The sequence below is a fragment of the Lissotriton helveticus genome, chromosome 9, assembly GCF_964261635.1.
Source record: "Lissotriton helveticus chromosome 9, aLisHel1.1, whole genome shotgun sequence".
NCBI classification, from domain to species: Eukaryota; Metazoa; Chordata; class Amphibia; order Caudata; family Salamandridae; genus Lissotriton; species Lissotriton helveticus.
The window spans coordinates 616,492,120-616,512,652 of NC_136070.1; the positions used below are offsets into that span (position 1 = coordinate 616,492,120).

A 20,533-nucleotide genomic window follows, 5' to 3' on the forward strand; every position below is an offset into this window, starting at 1 on the left:
TGCCAAAATCACGTGCTACTCTGGGAAGGTTAGGAGTTCAGCTGAGGAACTGTGAGCTAGCCAGGGTTTGGACTGACAGATACTGATGATGTGGAGAGACTCAGTCCAGACATTCTGACGTTACCCCAAGGCACAGTTCTGCTTTACCAGCAGAATCCTTGCAACAATATGCACAATCTGTAGTGTTGATAAATTGGTCATATGTTGCCCGGGTGAAGGGATGGATTTAGGGAAGGCCACTAAAAGACAAGATTGTATCCTTCATCCTTAATTCTCGGTTCACCGGCGTAGCGATACTGATCCACTCCTTCTTGTGAAAGGGTCGGCCCCCATGCATCATCCACAAGTGCAGCTGGTCGGTCAATGATGGCAGGTGAGGGATGCAGATATTTGGACGTATTACTGGGTATCTCAACTCCTAGTTATCAACAACTGGCTGAACAGGGGCTCGAGCAACTAGGCATAGCAGCTCGAATAGGCTCTTCTTGGACTGGACAGTGTAATGAGTATATTATAAGGCCGTCCCGTTCCATCTGAAACAATTGATATCACGAAGAAGGTATTCCTAACCTGGCGAGCCACAAGTAGATTCAGTGTGGGACAAAAAAGACACAATAAGCCCCTCTATGGAACGGTCACTGGCTGCGTCATATTGCGAAGCTGGAAGGCTTTGGGAAATGGGACAAAATTGGGATCACCACATTGGGAGACAATTGGGGTGGGTCACATATGAAATCCTTTTGGGACCTACAGCTCCACTTGAAATTATCACACACTCAGTTTCACAAATACTTACAGCTCCAACATGCATTAGCAGGGTATCTAGTACAGTTTACTAACCTACCATCATTTATCCCGATGAAGGCAGAGCTGCTCATGGACTGTTTGGGACATGGTGGAATATCCCAGATTTACCGCTCTTTGGTCTGCAATGCCATCAATATGCTCTAGATCCTTAGACATAAGTGGCAACGGTGGGTGGGTACCCTTAAGACACTAAATGGTACGAGGCGTGCACAGCCCCTGTGAAATCACTATTTCAATACACCTGCAACTGATCCAACTGCACTATCTCCATAAGGATTAACTTGCACCACAGCGTCTCTGGCACACTGGTATACTCATTGAACTACGGTTCACTCAATATATGCTCCCAGATAGATTTTTTCCACGTTTTTTGGGAGTGTTCAAGTGTTGCAAAGCATTGAAGGTTAATTGCTAGAACTCCTACTGAGCTACTGGAGAGTCCAATCGAACTATTCCCCAAGATGGCTTTACTGAATATCCTGGAGGATGTGGGAGGTACCCAAGGAGACTGTACAATTGTGGGCATAGCAGCAATTGTGGCCTGAAGGGACACGGCACACAAATGGAAATCTTAAAGCCCGCCAACGACATTTGAATGGAGATTAGCAATGGACTGGTGAGCAAAACCGGAAATCTATATATCTCCAGATGCTGTCCCAGGAAATTTCTCAAGCTTTTCACAAGGGGTAGATGGAAGGATTCTATGGAGTAGCAAATCTACTTGGAGATACAAGCCTAAGTGTTGAGTGTTTATAAGAGGGTATATGAGGGACGCGGTGGATGCAATGTGACTTATGTTGATGTGTATGTTTGGGATGATAATGTCTAAACCAATGTCTAAACCAATCAATTATTGGGCTTGGTTCCATAGTTTGTGGGAGTGCAGATGGTTAATCCTCTGGTGACAACAAGACTCACAAAACAAGGATATTTTTGCACTCTTTCTCCTTAAACATTTGTACTGCAGAGTACAGAATCTTATGGACCTTTCAAACAGAGGTTCTGAAGTGAGACACAAGCAATAGCCAGCTGATGTCATGAAAACTGACCAAAAAATATAAATATATAAATAATAATGAACTAACCGTTGTCAGCGCTGCATACGTGAACGTTGCCAATCCCACTTTTCTCTTGTTTAAAACCCATAGTCTGGTACTTTTTCTGAAAGAGAGAAGAACAGGCAACCAGAATTAGCAGCAATCCCTAAAGACTGACCCCTTAATGTTTTGTAATGTCCGTGGATAGCCTGCTGTGGTTGGTATGGACAAGAATGAATATATATATAGAGATATATAGATATATAGATTGCCATCCACACACTTCGTTTATCATCCAAGGCCCCAAGTACAAGTGGACCAGGCCTCTCAGTGCAACCCGTAAATAACATTTTCCCCAGTGAGGCATTTAGCTCACCCAGTAAATATCACTACACTCAGTGAAGTGTTCACCAGGTTTGGTAAATACCCCCTATTTGTCTTGGAAATTAGGGATAACATGCAGAATCGGTAACCAGTAGTGGCCAACACAGATAAGGAGTGGTGAGATGGGTGGTGGGGGCCGGGGGGAGCGAGTGGTGGTAGAGGGACTGTGCGGCAGGGGGGCAAGGTTAAAATTAAAAAATGAATAAAGACTTGTGGTGTTGTCGGCCTCCTAGGGCTCCTCTGTCCTGATCCCAGCAATCCCTGGGACAGCTTCATGGACTTCCCCATCCAATCCCATGCTGCTCTCAAGCATGAGGGCAGCATGGGGATTGGCCTGAGCCAGCTCGGTTAACACTCGCTCAGACTTAGGGAGCCTCTGCTATTTCTCCAAGCAGGCTGTGGAATACAGCTAGGTTGGAGAAACCCAAGTGCGCATGTCAGTTGGGCTGGCCTGAGACGGCCGACCAAACTGACATATGCACTTAAAAGTGCACCTACCACTACCCCTCCCCCTCCCATGCTCTGCCTGCCCCTCCCTGAACACGCTGGCTTAGCAAGCAGCTGAAAAATAAAACAATAATATAATACTGTTTTATTTTTCAGCTGTTGGCTCTGAGCCAGCGGAGTGACGCTCCACCGCAATGGTGGAGGAGCCGCCGCTGTTGTTAACTCACCAGATGCTGTATGGTTTGCCGCCCCAACAGACTCTTCCTTGATAAATGTTGGTGGGTTTGGTCTGCTGAAATCGGTCATGAGAAAAAAGCAGGGTTGTGACAATTATGCCACAATTTTGATTTCCAATTGCACAAACTAGCAATTTGGCAAGGGATTAAAATGTAAAAATCTAGTTCTCCAACTTTGAAGTTTCATTTATTGCAGAATCTAAACTGCACCGAAACACTTTGGCTATGGCCCAAGAGTTGAGTGAAGAGAACCTCCTTGGTGTGACATTTTCAGCCACTCAAAGGAGAGGGAATTGAGTGAGGGGAGTACATTGTCTGTGGGCCTCAGAATCACACTGAGGAAACAAGGAACCAGAGCCTGATTTCCGGGGTGTGTTTAAGCAGGCAAACAATCAGTGCTTAATTTGTGCCGGAGGTTGCCACTGGTGGGTGCCAGCATTTATTTTTGGGGACTGGATCTTATTTTTTCGTATCACCATTTGACTCCGAGCAAGGGAGAGAAACAGTAAGAAGGAGTACGAGAAATGTTGGAAAGTAGTGAAAAAGGAAAAGGCTAGATGGAAAAAAGGGTGATGTAAAGACTGCAAGTGCAGGGTGGTGGAAGCAAGAGGGAATATCAAGACCAAGCAGCCTTTTATAACCCCTAAAATAAGACCTGGAAATATTAAGCCACCACTCCATCTCTTACCCCTTCACAGCATTGGGAGCTGCAGTTTTTAATTTTCCCTACTATAAATACAAGTATAAAAAAACACCCTATAATGCAAAGAAAAGAATGGACTGGGTGAAACTCGCTGGTCAGAAATTAAAGAAGAAGTTATATGCGTAATTAACATGAGTGCACCCTCCCCAGCCTTTTCTCTGCTTATACATTGCAGTTTAGATGGCATAGGTTGGTATATAATGTTTTTATCTAAAACATTTCTATTTAACTGCTCAAAGAAACCCAGTGTCAGAATGCCTCTCAGGGGTCCAAGGGGCAAGTATGAGCTACTAGGCCCAAGTGTGGGGGCTGAGGCCTTTTATTTCTGATGTCTTGGGGTCCAACCTGCTATGGGTCCTGAGCAACTGAGCCAAATCCTCCTTCAGCACTTAACTCGGTGGTAGTGCGGGACAAGCAATCCAAGGCTTTGAGGGAGAGATAGATACAGGGGGGTGAACACCGTCCTGAAACTCAAAATATGTTCAATAGCAGAAAAAATGATTGTCCTGTCAAATGCAGTAGTTTTTGACAAAAGTAGGATTTAAATCAGAACACAAAGTGAAATATGGCATACACAAACAATACACAGAGCACCCAGAGGTCAGGGCTCTAGTGTTCAATAGGCCAGTCCTTGAGCCCCCCTTCACTCCTACTAGCGGTAGTGGTTATTTTAGGTGACATTCAGGTTAGGCCCTCATTAATATTCCGAGTCCCAGGAGTCCCACTCTGATAAATGTCAAAAGTGTTCCAGTGCCCAAAGCACTATGTAGAAAACAAGTGTCCCACTGGACTTTCTGGCTCTTTGATCAGTCTTAGCTGCTCCTTTCAGGATGGTGTGTCAAGAGTCTCTGCAGGGAGTGGCAGTGGCTGCTGTTGGTGGGTAGCACTCACAGCATGGCCAGGGCAGCGCCGTTGAATCCATGGTGTGATGATAACTTCCTCTGATCCTTCCTACAAGCGTGGGTAAGTTGCTCTGGTTAGGATCCTCAGGCGGGGCTAGACCCCCACAGGTCACCACAGTGCCGCTCCTCTCGACGATGGCTTGAACTTGGCAACGGTCTTTGTCCTATACGGTGGCCTGCCTGGCATAGGAGGTCACTAACCTTACTCCACCCACAAGCTAAGACCTGATCATTACAGCGGTGATGCCGACCATGGCTAACTTTGTCCGGGAGACAGCCGCTGACCGTGTAGGTACACGGAGGGGAGCCGCGGGCGTTGAAAAAAACGCCGCGTGAAGACACCCCACGCGGTCGTTTCCGTAGGGGCGTAATCGTGTCCCATAGGAAGTCATTTTTTACATCCCTACCAAATGTGTAGCGTGGTGTTGACGAATTTTTTTTTCCGTTTATCTACACTGTATATATCTTTTTCACACTTTGAGCCTCTCGGGAGGGTGCGCCTTAGTGCGCGCACACCACCGGAGGACTTTTGATATAGGTCCTGAAGAAAGTTGAGTTACACGCAATCAAACAGCTGAAACATGTCGACCAAATTTCGGTCTTTGACTTAGGATTCCGGTTCCTTAATTAAGAACCTGGGGAGTCCGCTCACTTTGTTTTTAACCAATGCGGGTTTGCCATTATTAAAAAAATTTCTAAAGGCACAACCTTTGCATTTTTTAATTTTCTAGACACATTTGCACAATCACAGTTAGTCACCTCCTAATTTGGGCACTGTTGCACTCACCACATCCTGCTCCGCTGTAACCAGGCGTCGTAGCACGCTGGGGAGACATTCGGTCACCCCAGCGGGGATCCGATGATGAAGCATGTCACCAACTAGTGGTGAGTGAGGGTCCTTCAAAGAAGTAAGGTTCCTTCCCTCCACCCGTTATAGGGTGACCAGCAAGCGCCCAGACTTTCTTCCAGTTGAAGATAGTCTTTTGGGCTCACTTAGGGACTTTGAGACTGACCCGTTGTGTGTACTGCACACGTGTGAGCATTGATCACTCGTGCGGCGCACAGCGGAGTTTATTTCGTAAACATTTAAACTATCACGTTTTTTATCTTTCCTTTGTATCACAGTCACTCCTTTGTTGTTTATAATATATTTAACCGGGGTACAGGAGTGTCTACGCCCTACCTCTCTTGTTGATATTGAATAACTTTGTCCGGCCCCCTTTGGTATCACCAACTTGAACCTGCACACGGAAGAAGACCCGATCGGTGTAGCAGTCGCCATTTCACACCTCACTACAAGGATCCACTCGCCAGGATCCTCCTCACTATAACTCGCTCACTCCAGCAGCCTCCTCTTCCTCACAGGGCACACAGGTCTTGGCAAGCAGGCAGGCACAGGTGCTCCAGGATGCAGAGGCAGGTGGTCTTAGATGTCCTTGGGTGTTGTCCCTTCACCCAGAAAGAAGACTGGCAGGCCTTAGCCTCCAACCTTGGCCACAGGCAGAAGTCTTGCAGAGCTTCTACTCCTTGCACAGCCCAACTGGCTACTGGCCATTTTGGGGACCTCAAGCTCTCCTTCTCATAGTCCATTTCTAGGCACCAAATGTGATTTAGGGTGAGAGTCTGAAGTTTATGTTGGCAGGGGGTCCAGCATCCTTTTGAAATGCCCTCTCCTCTGCCCTGCCTCCAGTCTGTAACAACAGCAACAACAGCAAATCTCAACACAGGCTATGGGAGTGACCAGAGGATTCTCTTATTAGCTCCAGCTCTTTCCTGTTATGTGCCCAGGCCCCTTTCCTGCAATTTCTTTGTGAATCAAGAGAAACGGCCTTAACAACGAATTTTTTACAACGAGTAGCCTTAACAACGAATCCTAAACAACAACCTGGACCTGAACCACAACCTCCTTAACTACTACTTCATTTACAACGACTAATTGAACTACGATTTTCAAAGGTAAGTTTAATTATTATGTTCTTATCTAACCTTTATCAGCCATCATCCATTCAGGAGAGATAGATTTTTGGGTTACACATTTACGATTAATATTCAATTAATATGTATACAAGAAATGTACAGAGTTACTGTTGTAATGGGAAACATAGTCTATTACCATAGTTCTTCGACACCGATTTTCACTCACATTTGCCTAGTAACTTTTTTTTGTAACTTTGTGATAAGTGAGAACCACCATAATAAGGAGAGTAAGGAGAGTCACTTCGGAGCTGCGGCTTTCATGGCGGATTTATGCAAAGGTTGTTGGGAATACACATCTGGCATGGGCCACATTTGCATCGTTCTTGAGCATCACCAGAGCCTGCACATCGGGCCCATGCTATTCTTCTGGTTCCAGCAATGACCTTTTATCTGCTTTTATAATAATTTGAAGTTGCATATCAAAATGTCACAAAATGTGTGAGACGTTCTGAGATTTCCACAGAGGCAAGGCGGCGTTATATGATGTGTGATATCATTAAGACCAAAACAATTGCCACTTCCTGAGATATTGCAAAGGGGTGAAAGCTCACGTGATGTGCCTAACTCTGCCTGTTATTTTGGGGAAATGCTGCCATACTTCCTCTGTGTGTGGAGTATCCAGGCTGTTCATGTATGAACAGGTCAGCAAATCCCGGCGCAAGGCAGGGGGTCTCCTGATTTAAGTGTATGGAGGTACAACGCGAACACTGCTACTACTGACAATAGGAGTAATACTACTAATAGTAATTGTAAAAATTAGTAATAAAATAATTACAACAGTAATAATAATAACGCTAATAATAATGACTATGCTAGCGAGAAGATTGACTGTTCTGGTCTGAAAGGCCGGCATGGCATGGGGGAGTGTGTCCTCTGTCATGAGACCAGTTACGCCTTGGATAGGCGGCCCGCAGTGTAATCTCCACACACAGAGGAAGAATTGCAGCATTTTCCCAAAATGACAGGTAGAGTTAAGCACTCAGTGCTGATTTAAAAAAGTACCGGGCAAACCTCCAACATTTAAAAAAAAAAACACACTGCTAATAACTCACATGACTACAAGTGCCCAGTTGATCTTTGTATAATAAACAGTATCTCCGGGACTCACCCTTGTAGAATGAAATTCAGGAGGTAAATCTTTTGCCACATTGCAGATCGTATAGGGGAATTCAAATAAAAATGTTTTTTTAACACAGATCGATGCCAAAGAGGCCCACTGAAGGTTCATTACAAATGAGTGAAGCAAGATAACTTAAAAGTTGCAAGTCTGTTAACCGCATGCGCGCGGCGGCTTTTCCCGCTGTACGCGGCGTTTTCTAAAAACGCGCTTTACATGACGAGCGGAGCTCGTCATGAGCGTACCAGAGGCGTAACTCATGACGAGCTCAGCTCGTCATCAGCGTAGAAGGGGTTAAAGCGCAGTGAGAAAACAAGTTGCTCATGGTATGTTCGATTTTGAAGGTAGTGGTAGATTCGGTAAATATGTATATTAAATATGTTTTGTGGTTCAGGAAGTCGTGGTTCAATACTTAGTGGTTTGGCTTTGATCGTTGTTAAGCCTTCGTGGTTTAGGCACTCGTGATTTAGGAGGTAGTTGTATAATCATACAACCATGAATCAAAGAGCACCCTTTGATGTGTACAGAGGATCCTGGCTCTTCTTCCTCCAGTGTGAGTTTCACCCAGCTCACAGGAATCCAGCAATCCACAGATATGTCGGGGGAGGGATTCCTCTACCTCCTCATGCTGCTCCAGTCAGCCCTGGGTCTCCCAAAATGGAGCCCAGAATCTTCCTTGTATTCACAGGCACACATACACCCAGCACATGCTCACAACAAACATGCACTGCACAGTGCTATATACTAACCTGGTGTAGGCCACAGGTGAGTCAAGCACATATACCTGTAGGCCTCATTCTAGATGCAAAACCAACAGTTGATGGACAGAACGCAGAACAATGTCATACATTCACCCCAGTACAGAGATCTGGGCCTAAATCCATCGTTTTTTTGCCCTCCACACCACCCCAGTTCAGACATGGCCATATGCAAATCAGCCTTGAACCTGTGCCTCATGGGAACAGTCCGGCCCGAACTGCCAAGCCAGGTCTTTCCTGGACCAGAATCAAGCTTCCCAGGACCGGTTTCTGGCTATCAGCCGTCTTCAGCCAGGATAGCTTGACTCCAGTAGTGTGGAGAGCATGGGACTCACGTCTGAGCATACCCATCCCACTCGGGGTGACAAATGCAAAACCAACAGTTGATGGACAGAACGCAGAACAATGTCATACATTCACGCCAGTACAGAGATATGGGCCTAAATCCATCGTTTTTTTGGACTCCGCACCACCCCAGTTCAGACATGGCCATATGCAAATCAGCCTCATTCTAGAGACATAAGTAAAATGGCCTGTTCACCTCTACTGATCACTACAGGATATGCTGCCACCACCGTGCTCATAATACTTCATTCCTCGCAAAGGCAGCAGCCTTTAACCATTACAAGGGTAGCTCCATGAGCACCCTGCCTGGTCCAATACAATAGCAAATTGCTAGACAGACATGTGCTATAGCGCACACGCATGTTCCGTGTTCGCTCAGGCCAACAAAAATCAGCACCAGGGATCCAGATATCATTGCAGCTGGGGCACTTAGGCCAGGTGTACGAGTCAGTCACCATGCAAGGGGCTTTTCCATCCCGACACCCAGCATAACCACAAGTAGGTTTCCTGATTTGAAGAGGTTGAAGGAGGATAGGCTGGCCTAATGTAATTACAAACCAATGAAAAAGGAAAATTATGGCCATGAAATGGAAAAGGAGAGTTTAGTTTTCATCTACACAATTTCTGATTAAAACAAGGATTGGCAAAGCCAATAGGTCTTGCCTTTGTGACCTATGAGCATTGCCAAAGTTCTTTAGCTACGCTACATAGCATCCTCGATGCTTTGCAGGCTGGGAAAAACAAAAGTAAAACATGTTTTACACGGCTGCTGGCAGTTGTATATAGCGCAAACTAGATCCGAAGATATCGGGTATCAGAGCGCTTTACATGAGCACCAGTTTCGTTACACAAGGACACATTCCTTTATGTGTGGCACGGGGAGATTAAGTGATTTGCCCAGAATCACAGGATCACAGGATGTTGAGCGGCAGAGACTAACCCGGTTCCCCAGCTTTGCGGTAGACCGCTCCACCTGTTATGCTACATCCTCTCCCCAATTTTGTAGGTGTACACACCACACAGCATGCGCCTACACAATAAGGTGGATCAGTAACGAAAAACAAAAAGTGCAAAAGCATAATTTTTTTTAATTTAAAATGAGTGTGAGGGAACGGAAGCAACAGGGGAGGTTGGAAGCAACATAAAGAGTATAGGGGGTACAGAATGAACACAGGGGAGGACATTGGGCACAGAAGTATCAAAAGGAGGGTGGGGGACACGACAACATGGGGAGGGCAGAAGATGAGTAAGGAACACAGATGAGGGATATATATATATAGGAGAGGGCGGGCAAATCCATCTTGGAGAAGGACACCAGGAAGCGCAACATGGAGGGAGGCGTGGAGAAGTACAGAGGAACAAGCAGTAGTACGAGAGTGGAGAGACGTACAAGAGGGAGATGGCTTAAAAATACATGCACTCTCTGTGAGCACTTGTATAAAAGAAAAAAGTAGTCACTGACATTCAGCACAGATACCAGGCAAACGCATGTATCGTAAAGAGGAAATGCTCCAGGGAGGGACAAATACAAGATTGACAAGCAAGGACACGAATAAGAAGCAGGCAAATGAGAGTGACAAGGAAAGCCAAATAATGGTGAGCAATGTGCGGGGTCCAAGCCCCTTTAATTTTCATGGTAAGCTGCAGTATACCTTGCAACAGAGATAAGTTGCCTAGAGGTCTCAACCCAACCACAGCCCAGCCAAGATGCTAGTATCTTTTTGTTTTTAAGTTAATGCAGTTGAGAGGGCACCTTGCACCGCACCCTTTGCTTGATTTATAAACAATAAAAAAAACATGCCAGTGCAGAAGGCCAAAGCTTTTCTTTTGAGCCCATCACTTGTGCTGCTGTGTGCCGGAGTTGCCGATTACCAGTCACCTAGTTTTGTTTCCTCCCCATGCCACTTTCTTCCACCACCCTACATTTCCTGTAGGTCTATCTTACTCTTCCTGATTCTTCTCATCCCCACTTTCTCCCTTTGTTAACTGCTTCCTAAGTTCTCCTCCTTTTCTGCCTTTCTCTTCTGAGCTCCAGATCGGAGTCTGATGATGGAAAAAGAAGTCCTAGTTCCCCAAAATGAGTGCTGGTGCCCACCACCTGCACCCACCTACACAGAATAAAGCAAAAGCATTGCGCCTCACCATTACATTACTAAAAATGCTGTGTGAAGGTAGAGAGATCAGAAGAAGTGGTCCCTGGATCTCATGTGGGGTATTTGTTGCAATAAGTGAATTTTACCTTTTTCTCATCTTTTTCTGCATCCAGGATTATATTGTTGTCTTTGCATGTTAAGGGCTCTCTCCTTCGATCCGGCTAGAAAAAGAAAGGGGGTGGAAAAAAAAAAAGAAAATGGTAGACTGAGTAAGAAAGTCAAACTAATGGAAACAGTTACTGTCAAATCCCATGTACTTAACAACATGAAGTATAAAGTTAACCACCCTCGTCATCATTCACAGATTTGCACCCGAGTATATGTTTATGCATGTGCTATTTGTACAATGTGACCCTATCCGAAAAAAAGCAGAGCGCTATACGGAGTCAATAGCAAAGATACAGACAACGAGTGATTGGAGGAATAGCAGAGACCCAAGAGCGGAAGTGAACACTGACAACCCCAGAACCTGGAGGCAGCGTCGCCAGGGGAAGGCTGGAAACATTTCTGGGGCTAATCCAGATATCTTAATTTGAGCCTCAGTCTGGTATGCGAAGCTCAAACTTGACCAAATCTTCAAACATCAATTTTACATAATACTTGGGGGACTAAGTATTAAGCTTAAAATATAAATGAAACAAGCACCAACAAAGCAAACAGGTTTCAGTTTTTCATTATGCCTTTTATTTAGATGTATCAACATTAAATAACCATGATGTGAGAGCAAAGTGTTTTGAATCAAATATTATTGATCACAGGACCTTTACAATAACATGGTTGAGAAATACATTTGTGACATTGTACCTGCCTCCTTTGTCCTACCAACATTTGGGGTGATGCGACGTGTCCCCAGTCACTTTCCGTCAATGGAGTATCCAATATTCCAGGTTCCCTCTTTAGCCGTGTTGCATAGTGATGGACTTGCTCTTCTTTTATGGTGGCAGAGGGTAGAGCCTGTAATCTCCTGTAGTGTATTTGGTCAAGTTCCCCCAGGATTTTTAAATTCAGTGGGCAAACCCTGCCCTAGTAGACCAGCTTCTTGCCACCTTGCACCAGTTCAAGTTTCATTTCCATTCAGACATTTTTGGTGGTTCTGTGCATGCACATTTATTTCTTTGAAATATCTCTTTTTGCAATTGCCTGCTCTTAGACTAATGGTAGCCGTTGATACCTTGGTAAGTCATTTTTCTCCCAGTTTTCCAGTATTACTGTTGGTGAATTCATTAGCATTGGGATCCCTATCCTAGCATTCTAATCTTGCATTTATTTCTTTTATCTCAGGACTTTCCAATAAAGTGTGCATAAAGTTACCTTTCTGCCCACTTCTGAGTAAGCATTTGTCATCTTACTAAATTTATAGAGTTGTGCTCCTGTTTAGTACATCCTTTGTAATATCTTTATTTGTATTAGTCTAAATCCAGCATTTATCTGTGCCTCTCTGGGGAATCTGATGGCATCTTCACGTCTCATCTTTCATATGCCGTGTATCCGGATTCCAATTCCTTGCATAGGATTTCCAGTTCCTTCTTATATTGTAACAAATGGGGGTGGGGTCACACACTACTCACACACCGGCGGTGTCGCCCCTAAGGACTCTGGTCAATGTAGTAAAGTGTTCGCGATGCATCATCTTTCGATCTTCTGCTATCTTCGCTGTCTTCGCCATCTCTGGACACGTGTTTCGGGGTATTACCCCTCATCAGCAGGGATAGGCCGTGTACTGGGGTTGCCGATGGCTGCCAATATCTGCCAGGTATAGTACCACTCAGGCGCATAGGTGCGGGATCCCAGGCTCGTCAGCCCGCTGCTCAAGGGAGCTTTAAAGTTACAAATGGGGGTGGGGTCGCACACTACTCACACACCGGCGGTGTCGCCCCTAAGGACTCTGGTCAATGTAGTAAAGTGTTCGCGATGCATCATCTTTCGATCTTCTGCTATCTTCGCTGTCTTCGCCATCCCTGGACACGTGTTTCGGGGTATTACCCCTCATCATCGGCAACCCCAGTACACGGCCTATCCCTGCTGAGGAGGGGTAATACCCCGAAACACGTGTCCAGGGATGGCGAAGACAGCGAAGATAACACTTTACTACATTGACCAGAGTCCTTAGGGGCGACACCGCCGGTGTGTGAGTAGTGTGCGACCCCACCCCCATTTGTAACTTTAAAGCTCCCTTGAGCAGCGGGCTGACGAGCCTGGGATCCCGCACCTATGCGCCTGAGTGGTACTATACCTGGCAGATATTGGCAGCCATCGGCAACCCCAGTACACGGCCTATCCCTGCTGATGAGGGGTAATACCCCGAAACACGTGTCCAGGGATGGCGAAGACAGCGAAGATAGCAGAAGATCGAAAGATGATGCATCGCGAACACTTTACTACATTGACCAGAGTCCTTAGGGGCGACACCGCCGGTGTGTGAGTAGTGTGCGACCCCACCCCCATTTGTAACTTTAAAGCTCCCTTGAGCAGCGGGCTGACGAGCCTGGGATCCCGCACCTATGCGCCTGAGTGGTACTATACCTGGCAGATATTGGCAGCCATCGGCAACCCCAGTACACGGCCTATCCCTGCTGAAGAGGGGTAATACCCCGAAACACGTGTCCAGGGATGGCGAAGACAGCGAAGATAGCAGAAGATCGAAAGATGATGCATCGCGAACACTTTACTACATTGCCCAGAGTCCTTAAGGGCGACACCGCCGGTGTGTGAGTAGTGTGCGACCCCACCCCCATTTGTAACTTTAAAGCTCCCTTGAGCAGCGGGCTGACGAGCCTGGGATCCCGCACCTATGCGCCTGAGTGGTACTGTACCTGGCAGATATTGGCAGCAATTGGCAACCCCAGTACACGGCCTATCCCTGCTGATGAGGGGTAATACCCCGAAACACGTGTCCAGGGATGGCGAAGACAGCGAAGATAGCAGAAGATCGAAAGATGATGCATCGCGAACACTTTACTACATTGACCAGAGTCCTTAGGGGCGACACCGCCGGTGTGTGAGTAGTGTGCGACCCCACCCCCATTTGTAACTTTAAAGCTCCCTTGAGCAGCGGGCTGACGAGCCTGGGATCCCGCACCTATGCGCCTGAGTGGTACTATACCTGGCAGATATTGGCAGCCATCGGCAACCCCAGTACACGGCCTATCCCTGCTGATGAGGGGTAATACCCCGAAACACGTGTCCAGGGATGGCGAAGACAGTGAAGATAGCAGAAGATCGAAAGATGATGCATCGCGAACACTTTACTACATTGACCAGAGTCCTTAGGGGCGACACCGCCGGTGTGTGAGTAGTGTGCGACCCCACCCCCATTTGTTCCTTCTTATATTGTACTTTGAATGTGTTATATTTTAGACAAATTGCTTTTCTTGCAATTTGTCCATTCAGAAGTGTTTTTTCTAGTGGTGAAGCAATGAATCAGGATTCATAAAGTGCAGCAAATCACCGGGGAGGGTCTCAAGGCTCTGGAGTTGCTAGCTGCTTTGCGGTGCTTTGTTCATTTGAACACCAGGTTTGGAGTCCTTTGCTGAACTACCGGAGCAATATGGTGTTCCTAAGGTGCAAGGAAGGCCATTCCAGGCTTTGACCACCAGGTGAGTGAAGAAGTGCCCTCCGCTGTTGGCTTGGCGGATCTGGGGGTGTCTGCGAGGAAGAGGGAGGCGGATTGCAGGTGTCTGGTCGGTTGGTGGAAGGTCATTAGTTTGTTGATGTATGTCCTTCGTTGTGCAGGGCTTTGTAGGAGTGGGTCAGCATCTTGAACAGGCATCTCTTCTGGAATCGGAGCCTATGTAGTTTCTTGAGGCGGGATGACGGGAGTCCATCTGTGAGGTCGAGGATGAGTCTTGCCGCCGAGTTTTGTATTGTCTGTTCTCTAGTTTCTTCAGGAGGCATGCAGCAATTCCTATATAGAAAGTGTCGCCTGCTGGAGATGAGGGCTTGAGTGACGGTTCTTTTGATGTTGATTGGAAGCTACCTGAAAATCTTAGGGAGCATGCTTAGGGTGTGGAAGCAGGTGGATGAGGCTGTATTTACCTATTTTTGTATACATAACTTGCTGTCCAAGATGATGCCAAAGTTGTAGGTGTGGTCTGTCAGGATGGGGGAGGGCAGAGTTCAGCGGGACACCAAGTGACGTTTCATGGTGATGTGTTGTTCCTAAAGATGAGGACTTACATCTTGTCCATGTTGAGCTTGAGACAGTTGTCCTTCATTCAGGTGGTGACATTCATCATACATCTGTGGAAGTTGGCAATGTTGGTGAAGGGATCTTCTGACAGCTAGAGGATGAGCTCAGTGTCGTCGGCATGAGAGATGGTGTTGAGTGTAAGTGTTTAAGAGGGTTGGGCTGAAGGATGATCCTTGTAGGATGCCGCAGATGATCTTCTTGAGTTCTGAGGTGAATGGTGGGCGGAAGATTCTCTGGGTTCTTCCAGTGAGATGTGAGGTGATCCATTTGAAGGCATATCCCTGGATTCCCATTTAGTGGAGTCTGTTGATCAAGATGAAGTGGGAGACCATGTCGAAGGTGGCTGACAGGTCAGGAGGATGAGGACTGCTGTTTCACGGCGGTCCAGGAGGGCCCGGATGTCGTCAGTGCTGTGGTTGGCTTGGAATTCAGATTGAGAGGAGTCCAGGAGGTGTTTCAGGTGTTCGGGAGTTGCTGGTTGATTGCCTTTTCAAGAACCTTCTAAGGAAAGGTGAGCAGGGAGATAGGCTGGTAGTTCTTAAAATCAGATTGATCAGCAGAAGGCTTCTTCTGTTTATAGTAGCGTTGCCATCCACTTCCATGTCCATTGGAAACTTGTCTTTACTGGTCGGGTTTTCATTTAACAACTTTTTGTATTCTGGGAGTCATTGGTTGCTTTTACATTGAAACAATTAGTCATACGCCCAATAACAACAAAATGAACTGTAACATGGAAGATCCTATATGGAAACTTGGTGTCTTGACATGGAGCTACCAGTCATCCAAAATTTCTATTGCTTGCAATTGAGCAGATCACGCAAGCACCGAAGAACTGTAGAAAACAATGACATTGATCTTTTGTGTCACTCATCATGCCCTGATTTTAGATGAGAACATGTTTGGCGTGACATCACAGCCAAGCCACACATGTAAACAACACACATTGAAACAGTCCTGGATTTTGAGCCAAAAAACACATTGTGGGCTGGGTCATTTCAACACATAACTTTAATAGAACAATCAAAACTACCATCCCCAAACTCCCTGGAGCGGTTTACTGAAGATTGGCTTGACCTCTGACATAAGGTTCTCGGACTGTCCTTTCTACTGGGGGTCAACTATTCAAGGCTTGGATTTGTTTTTTAAATGGATTGTTTCCAACTGCTAACCTAACTGTTTCAACTTAAATGAAAACAAGAAGCCTGACGATATGGAGTCCTCTGGATAACACCAGTCTCATAGGACATCGTCCTAACATTTTCAAGTTCATGGTTATTCTTTTCATCCATGGCCACAGGTCTCTAACATCAGATTTCGATTTCTGGATGTTCCTTTTTTCATATCATTGCTTTTAAGTATTTGTCAATATGAATTAATTGTAAATATAGTTGCCACTAAGCTGCATGTCAGCAAAACTGTAGGTCCACCTTTTTCAAGGCGCAGTGGTTGCAAATCATCGATAACAGAAGGGCCAGACTGGGAACTAAAATCAATCTTTCAAACTTTTTTCTAACCGGCCCCACTCTGCACTCTCAAGATTTTAGGATGAGGAGGCCAAACAGTGCTTATTATGGCCTGCTGCCGGGGGCTATACTGATTGTTACAGGTCCTGAATCTGGGTCGGCCTATAACAAGGGAGAGAGCCTTGCACAATCGGTATAGCACGAGGGAGAAGAGTTATGAGCCTACAAGAACATTAAACCCACATTAAACCCACTAGGGGAAAAATGTTCGAAATCAAAAAGGGAGAAACAGAAAGACAAACATTGGAATGTTGGAGTAGAAGGCTTATACCAGTTATTATAAGCCGTTAGCCACTCCATTGTCTGCAACAGAGCTTCCAACATTCCAATGTTCTATTATAGTTTTATAGCCCGTAGTGGGCTGTACCGGTCATTAAAGGCCTGCTCCAACATTAAATGCTGGAGTCGCAAGCGATGGTCTTAAACAAGGGAGCCAGCCTTTAATGGCCAGTACAGGCCATCTACGGATTGCTATAAAGCTAATAGAAAATTCCACCCCAAAAGAGCAGAATGCTCTAACTAGAAAACCAAAGGCCTCTTGGAGCCTGGGGGTAGGGTGGGAGGGGGGGGGGGGGTTTGAAATCCCCTTTGGCTACGAACTGCAAAGCCTTGATCACAGCAACAGTTTACAACTGTGCACAGGGCCATTGCCGTTAGCTGTTGAACATTAACTGGAAGAGCTGTGAAAGGTGCCTGAAGGCAGCCCCTGGTTCTCCCCAGCTTGGATGAACAGAGTTTGTATAGTTCAGCCAAGCTAGGGAGACCCAGAAGCTGAGCAGCATTCATTCCTCCCCCCTTCTAGGGACACTGAGTTACAGGAGGCGGGGGTAAGCGGGGGGGGGGGAGAGGCTGCGTGTGTCCTCCTGCACGGCCTCGGCCTTTCACTAATGAAGGTTCTACAGGGGATGGCAAGAGTATGGTGCAAGGTGAGGAATCTGACAAAACTGGGATTTTTTCTAGTAGAACTCCATTATGGGGTTCCCCGGGGAACCCTGGATGGCTGGAAGATAGTTTAGCTGCACCCTTGCGAGATGGTGGGCTTGAGACATGGGGAGACATCTTTGTGGAGGGTAATTTATTACCGTGGGAAACCCTAAAAGATAAAACAGGATCTAATCTCTCTAAATTTAAATACATCCAGATAGCCAGTTGGGCACAGTCCCATTCTATACAGGCTTTAGGTCGAAGGGGAGCTCCAGTTGGGGGTGGCAACCAACTGGAAACTTTACTTTTGGACAAACCACCAGGCAAAAAAGAAATATCGCTGTGGTACAATCTGATACTAGAGGAGTCTGAAGGGGAATTCCAACTACCCGAGCTGTTGTGGGGCTCCTCTTTAGCCTGTAGCAATATGGTAGATTTATGGTCCTTCTCATTCAGGGTCTTATGGGACATTGTGAAACCCGCATTGTTGCGCAGGAATCATCTGTACACGCTTCACAGAGCATACTATTCTCCAAATAGGTTGGCAAAATTTGTTCAAGGTTCCTCTGTGGCATGTGCTAGATGCAGCTTAGTAAATGCCAATGATGCCCATATGTTCTTTGAATGCCCCTCTATCAGTGCTTTCTGGGACGCCATTAGTAAAGTACTTACATCATCTATGGGCCAGCAAATCTCGATCGATCTTCCTCTAGCAATTATGGGAGTAATGGATTAAGTGCATAGTCCTGCGAAAAATCTACTCTTTTACTCAATTTTATTGGCTAGGAGAGAAATCTGCAAAAAGTGGAAAGATCACCATCCACCTACATTCTCAGATTGGAGAGCGTCAGTTCTACAAGTATCCAAACTTGACTTGGTCAGAACCGGGAACCAGGATAAAAGGGCTTTTTTTTTTTTAAAGACCTTTATTGCATATTTTCACAGTACACAGCTTCCAGCCTACAACCCAGCGGGCCGGCCGCAGATCACTCCATTCATGCATTGCCTCCTTAAGTACACAGCTCATAGCCGTCAACCCGGGGGTACGGCGGCATACACAGCTTCCAGCCTACAACCCAGCGGGCCGGCCGCAGATCACTCCATTCATGCATTGCCTCCTTAAGTACACAGCTCATAGCCGTCAACCCGGGGGTACGGCGGCAAAGTAAAGTGCACGTGATAAAATGTCCGAAAGATAATAGCTAAGGTCTGGTTTTTAATTTAAAACTCTTTTAACCTTCCCTCTTCAGAGGACTAACAGTACAAGCTAACTCCCCCCCCCCCCCCCACCCCCTCATCACAGTCACCAGATAGCATAGTGAGATATGTCACTGTACCCTCGAGGCAGCAACAGCACCAAACACACAAGCCTACACAATCACCAAGACACCTGGGTCCTTAGATCTCCTCCGAGCTGGTGTGCTTTGTGGGTGGAGGCTCGCAGATGTCTCCCCTGAAGTCATTCCACTTAGTCCACACTTCCACCCATTTCCGTGGACACCCTCTCGCCACATACACCGTCTTTTCCTGCAGCATACACCAGTCCATATCTGTACACCAGTCAGCGAGTTTTGGTGGGTTAGGGCTTGCCCACAGTCTGGCACTGTTCCTTTTCGCTACCATTTGCCCAAGTGTTACCCAAAGTCTCCCTCTTGATGACAGGTCAGTGGGCTCCCATATGTTGAGGAGACACCTCTTGGCTTCTAGCCGTATCTCCGTTTCCCACACCTCCTGCATACACTGTACCACCCTTCTCCAATAACGTTGTATCTTTGGGCACTCCCATAGTATATGGAAGAAGGTTCCCGTGCCACCACAACCCCTTTTGCAGAGGCCAGTGTCGACCCTTCCCATCAAATGTAGTCTCGTACATGATATATAAGTTCTATGCAGGATCTTAAGTTGGATTAGTCGCAAACGGGCTGATATTGCAACCTCACGCGGTGAGGCCAGGGCACACAGCCATTCCTCGTCCTCAATTTCTAATCCATCTGCCACCCATTTGTCTCTTAGGGGAAGGAGCATGTCGGGGGGGTGATTGATTATTTTTTTGTATGTAAGGGATATGGCATGTTCTGGTAAGTATCCGTCGAGCAGGCTGTCCTCGAGCGGAGAGGCCTGTGGCAATTTCGTCCCCGGTTTGATATTAGCCTGGAGGGAGTGTCGCACCAGTATGTACCTAAAATATTCAGTTTGTGCCAGCTCATATGTGTCTTGTAAGAGGGAGAACGCGTGAACCCCGGTGGGGCCCCAAATGTCCTTGATTTGGGAGATTCCGATCAAGTCCCAGTTACGGAACCCCTTGGTGCGCCCCAGATTGCCCAATTTTTTGGAGGCCCAAAGTGGCGTGGCCAGTGTAAGGATTCCTGCCCATCCAAGTTTCCTCAGCGCAAAATAAAAGGGCTTTTTGGCATATGCTTAAATGGAATTAAGTAACCAGGGTTTCCCCCCCCCCCCGGTCCAATGATTAAGCTGCTGTGGTGTTCACCCTCAGTCAGTGGCTCAGGGTCGGCTCCCTAGCTATGATGGCAGGACTTTCCACGTTTTTATTGGATTCAATGTATGGGTCCTGAATGGCTCTTGTATGCTGAAGGGTGTTGGTACAGGAAGATCGCGTAAGCTCTACCAGTAGTATACTGAGGCAGTATCTGAGTCCATTGGTACCTGTCATCTTTGAAACCATGGTGGAAAATGAGGACAAAAAATAAATAAATAAATAAAATACAGCTCCCCTTAATAAATATGTTGGTGTGAGGACAAAAATCCCTGACTGACTGTACAGTGGTCTCCTTTCTGCCATTTTTTGTGCCCCTTGTGGTCTCTTACGTTTTTCGGGGAGCATGAGGGACCTACAAACCCAAGCGACACCCACACACCGCCCATCTGGAGATAGCTACAAACACCCTTTGTGCACCCTAACAGAGACGACAGTTAACGGACATCTCCACTCCATAGTCCCGAGATATCAGCTCCATTTTATCCCTTTATTGAGATCATGGCTAGTGGAAGCATATGTGCAGCGTTGGGGTGC

General features: G+C 46.5%; 1 protein-coding gene across 3 annotated transcripts in view; it reads right to left on the bottom strand.

Annotated features, from left to right (window-relative positions):
• CCNP (cyclin P) overlaps positions 1-20,533 on the bottom strand; it is a 224,473-nt gene that overhangs the window by 94,426 nt on the left and 109,514 nt on the right. For all 3 annotated transcript variants that reach the window (XM_078662132.1, XM_078662133.1, XM_078662131.1), the window contains exons 2-3: positions 10,953-11,027; positions 1,893-1,968 (exon numbers count right to left, since the gene is read on the bottom strand). In XM_078662132.1, coding sequence (XP_078518258.1) covers positions 1,893-1,968; positions 10,953-11,027 — 151 coding nt within the window. The remainder of the gene's footprint in view (positions 1-1,892; positions 1,969-10,952; positions 11,028-20,533) is intronic.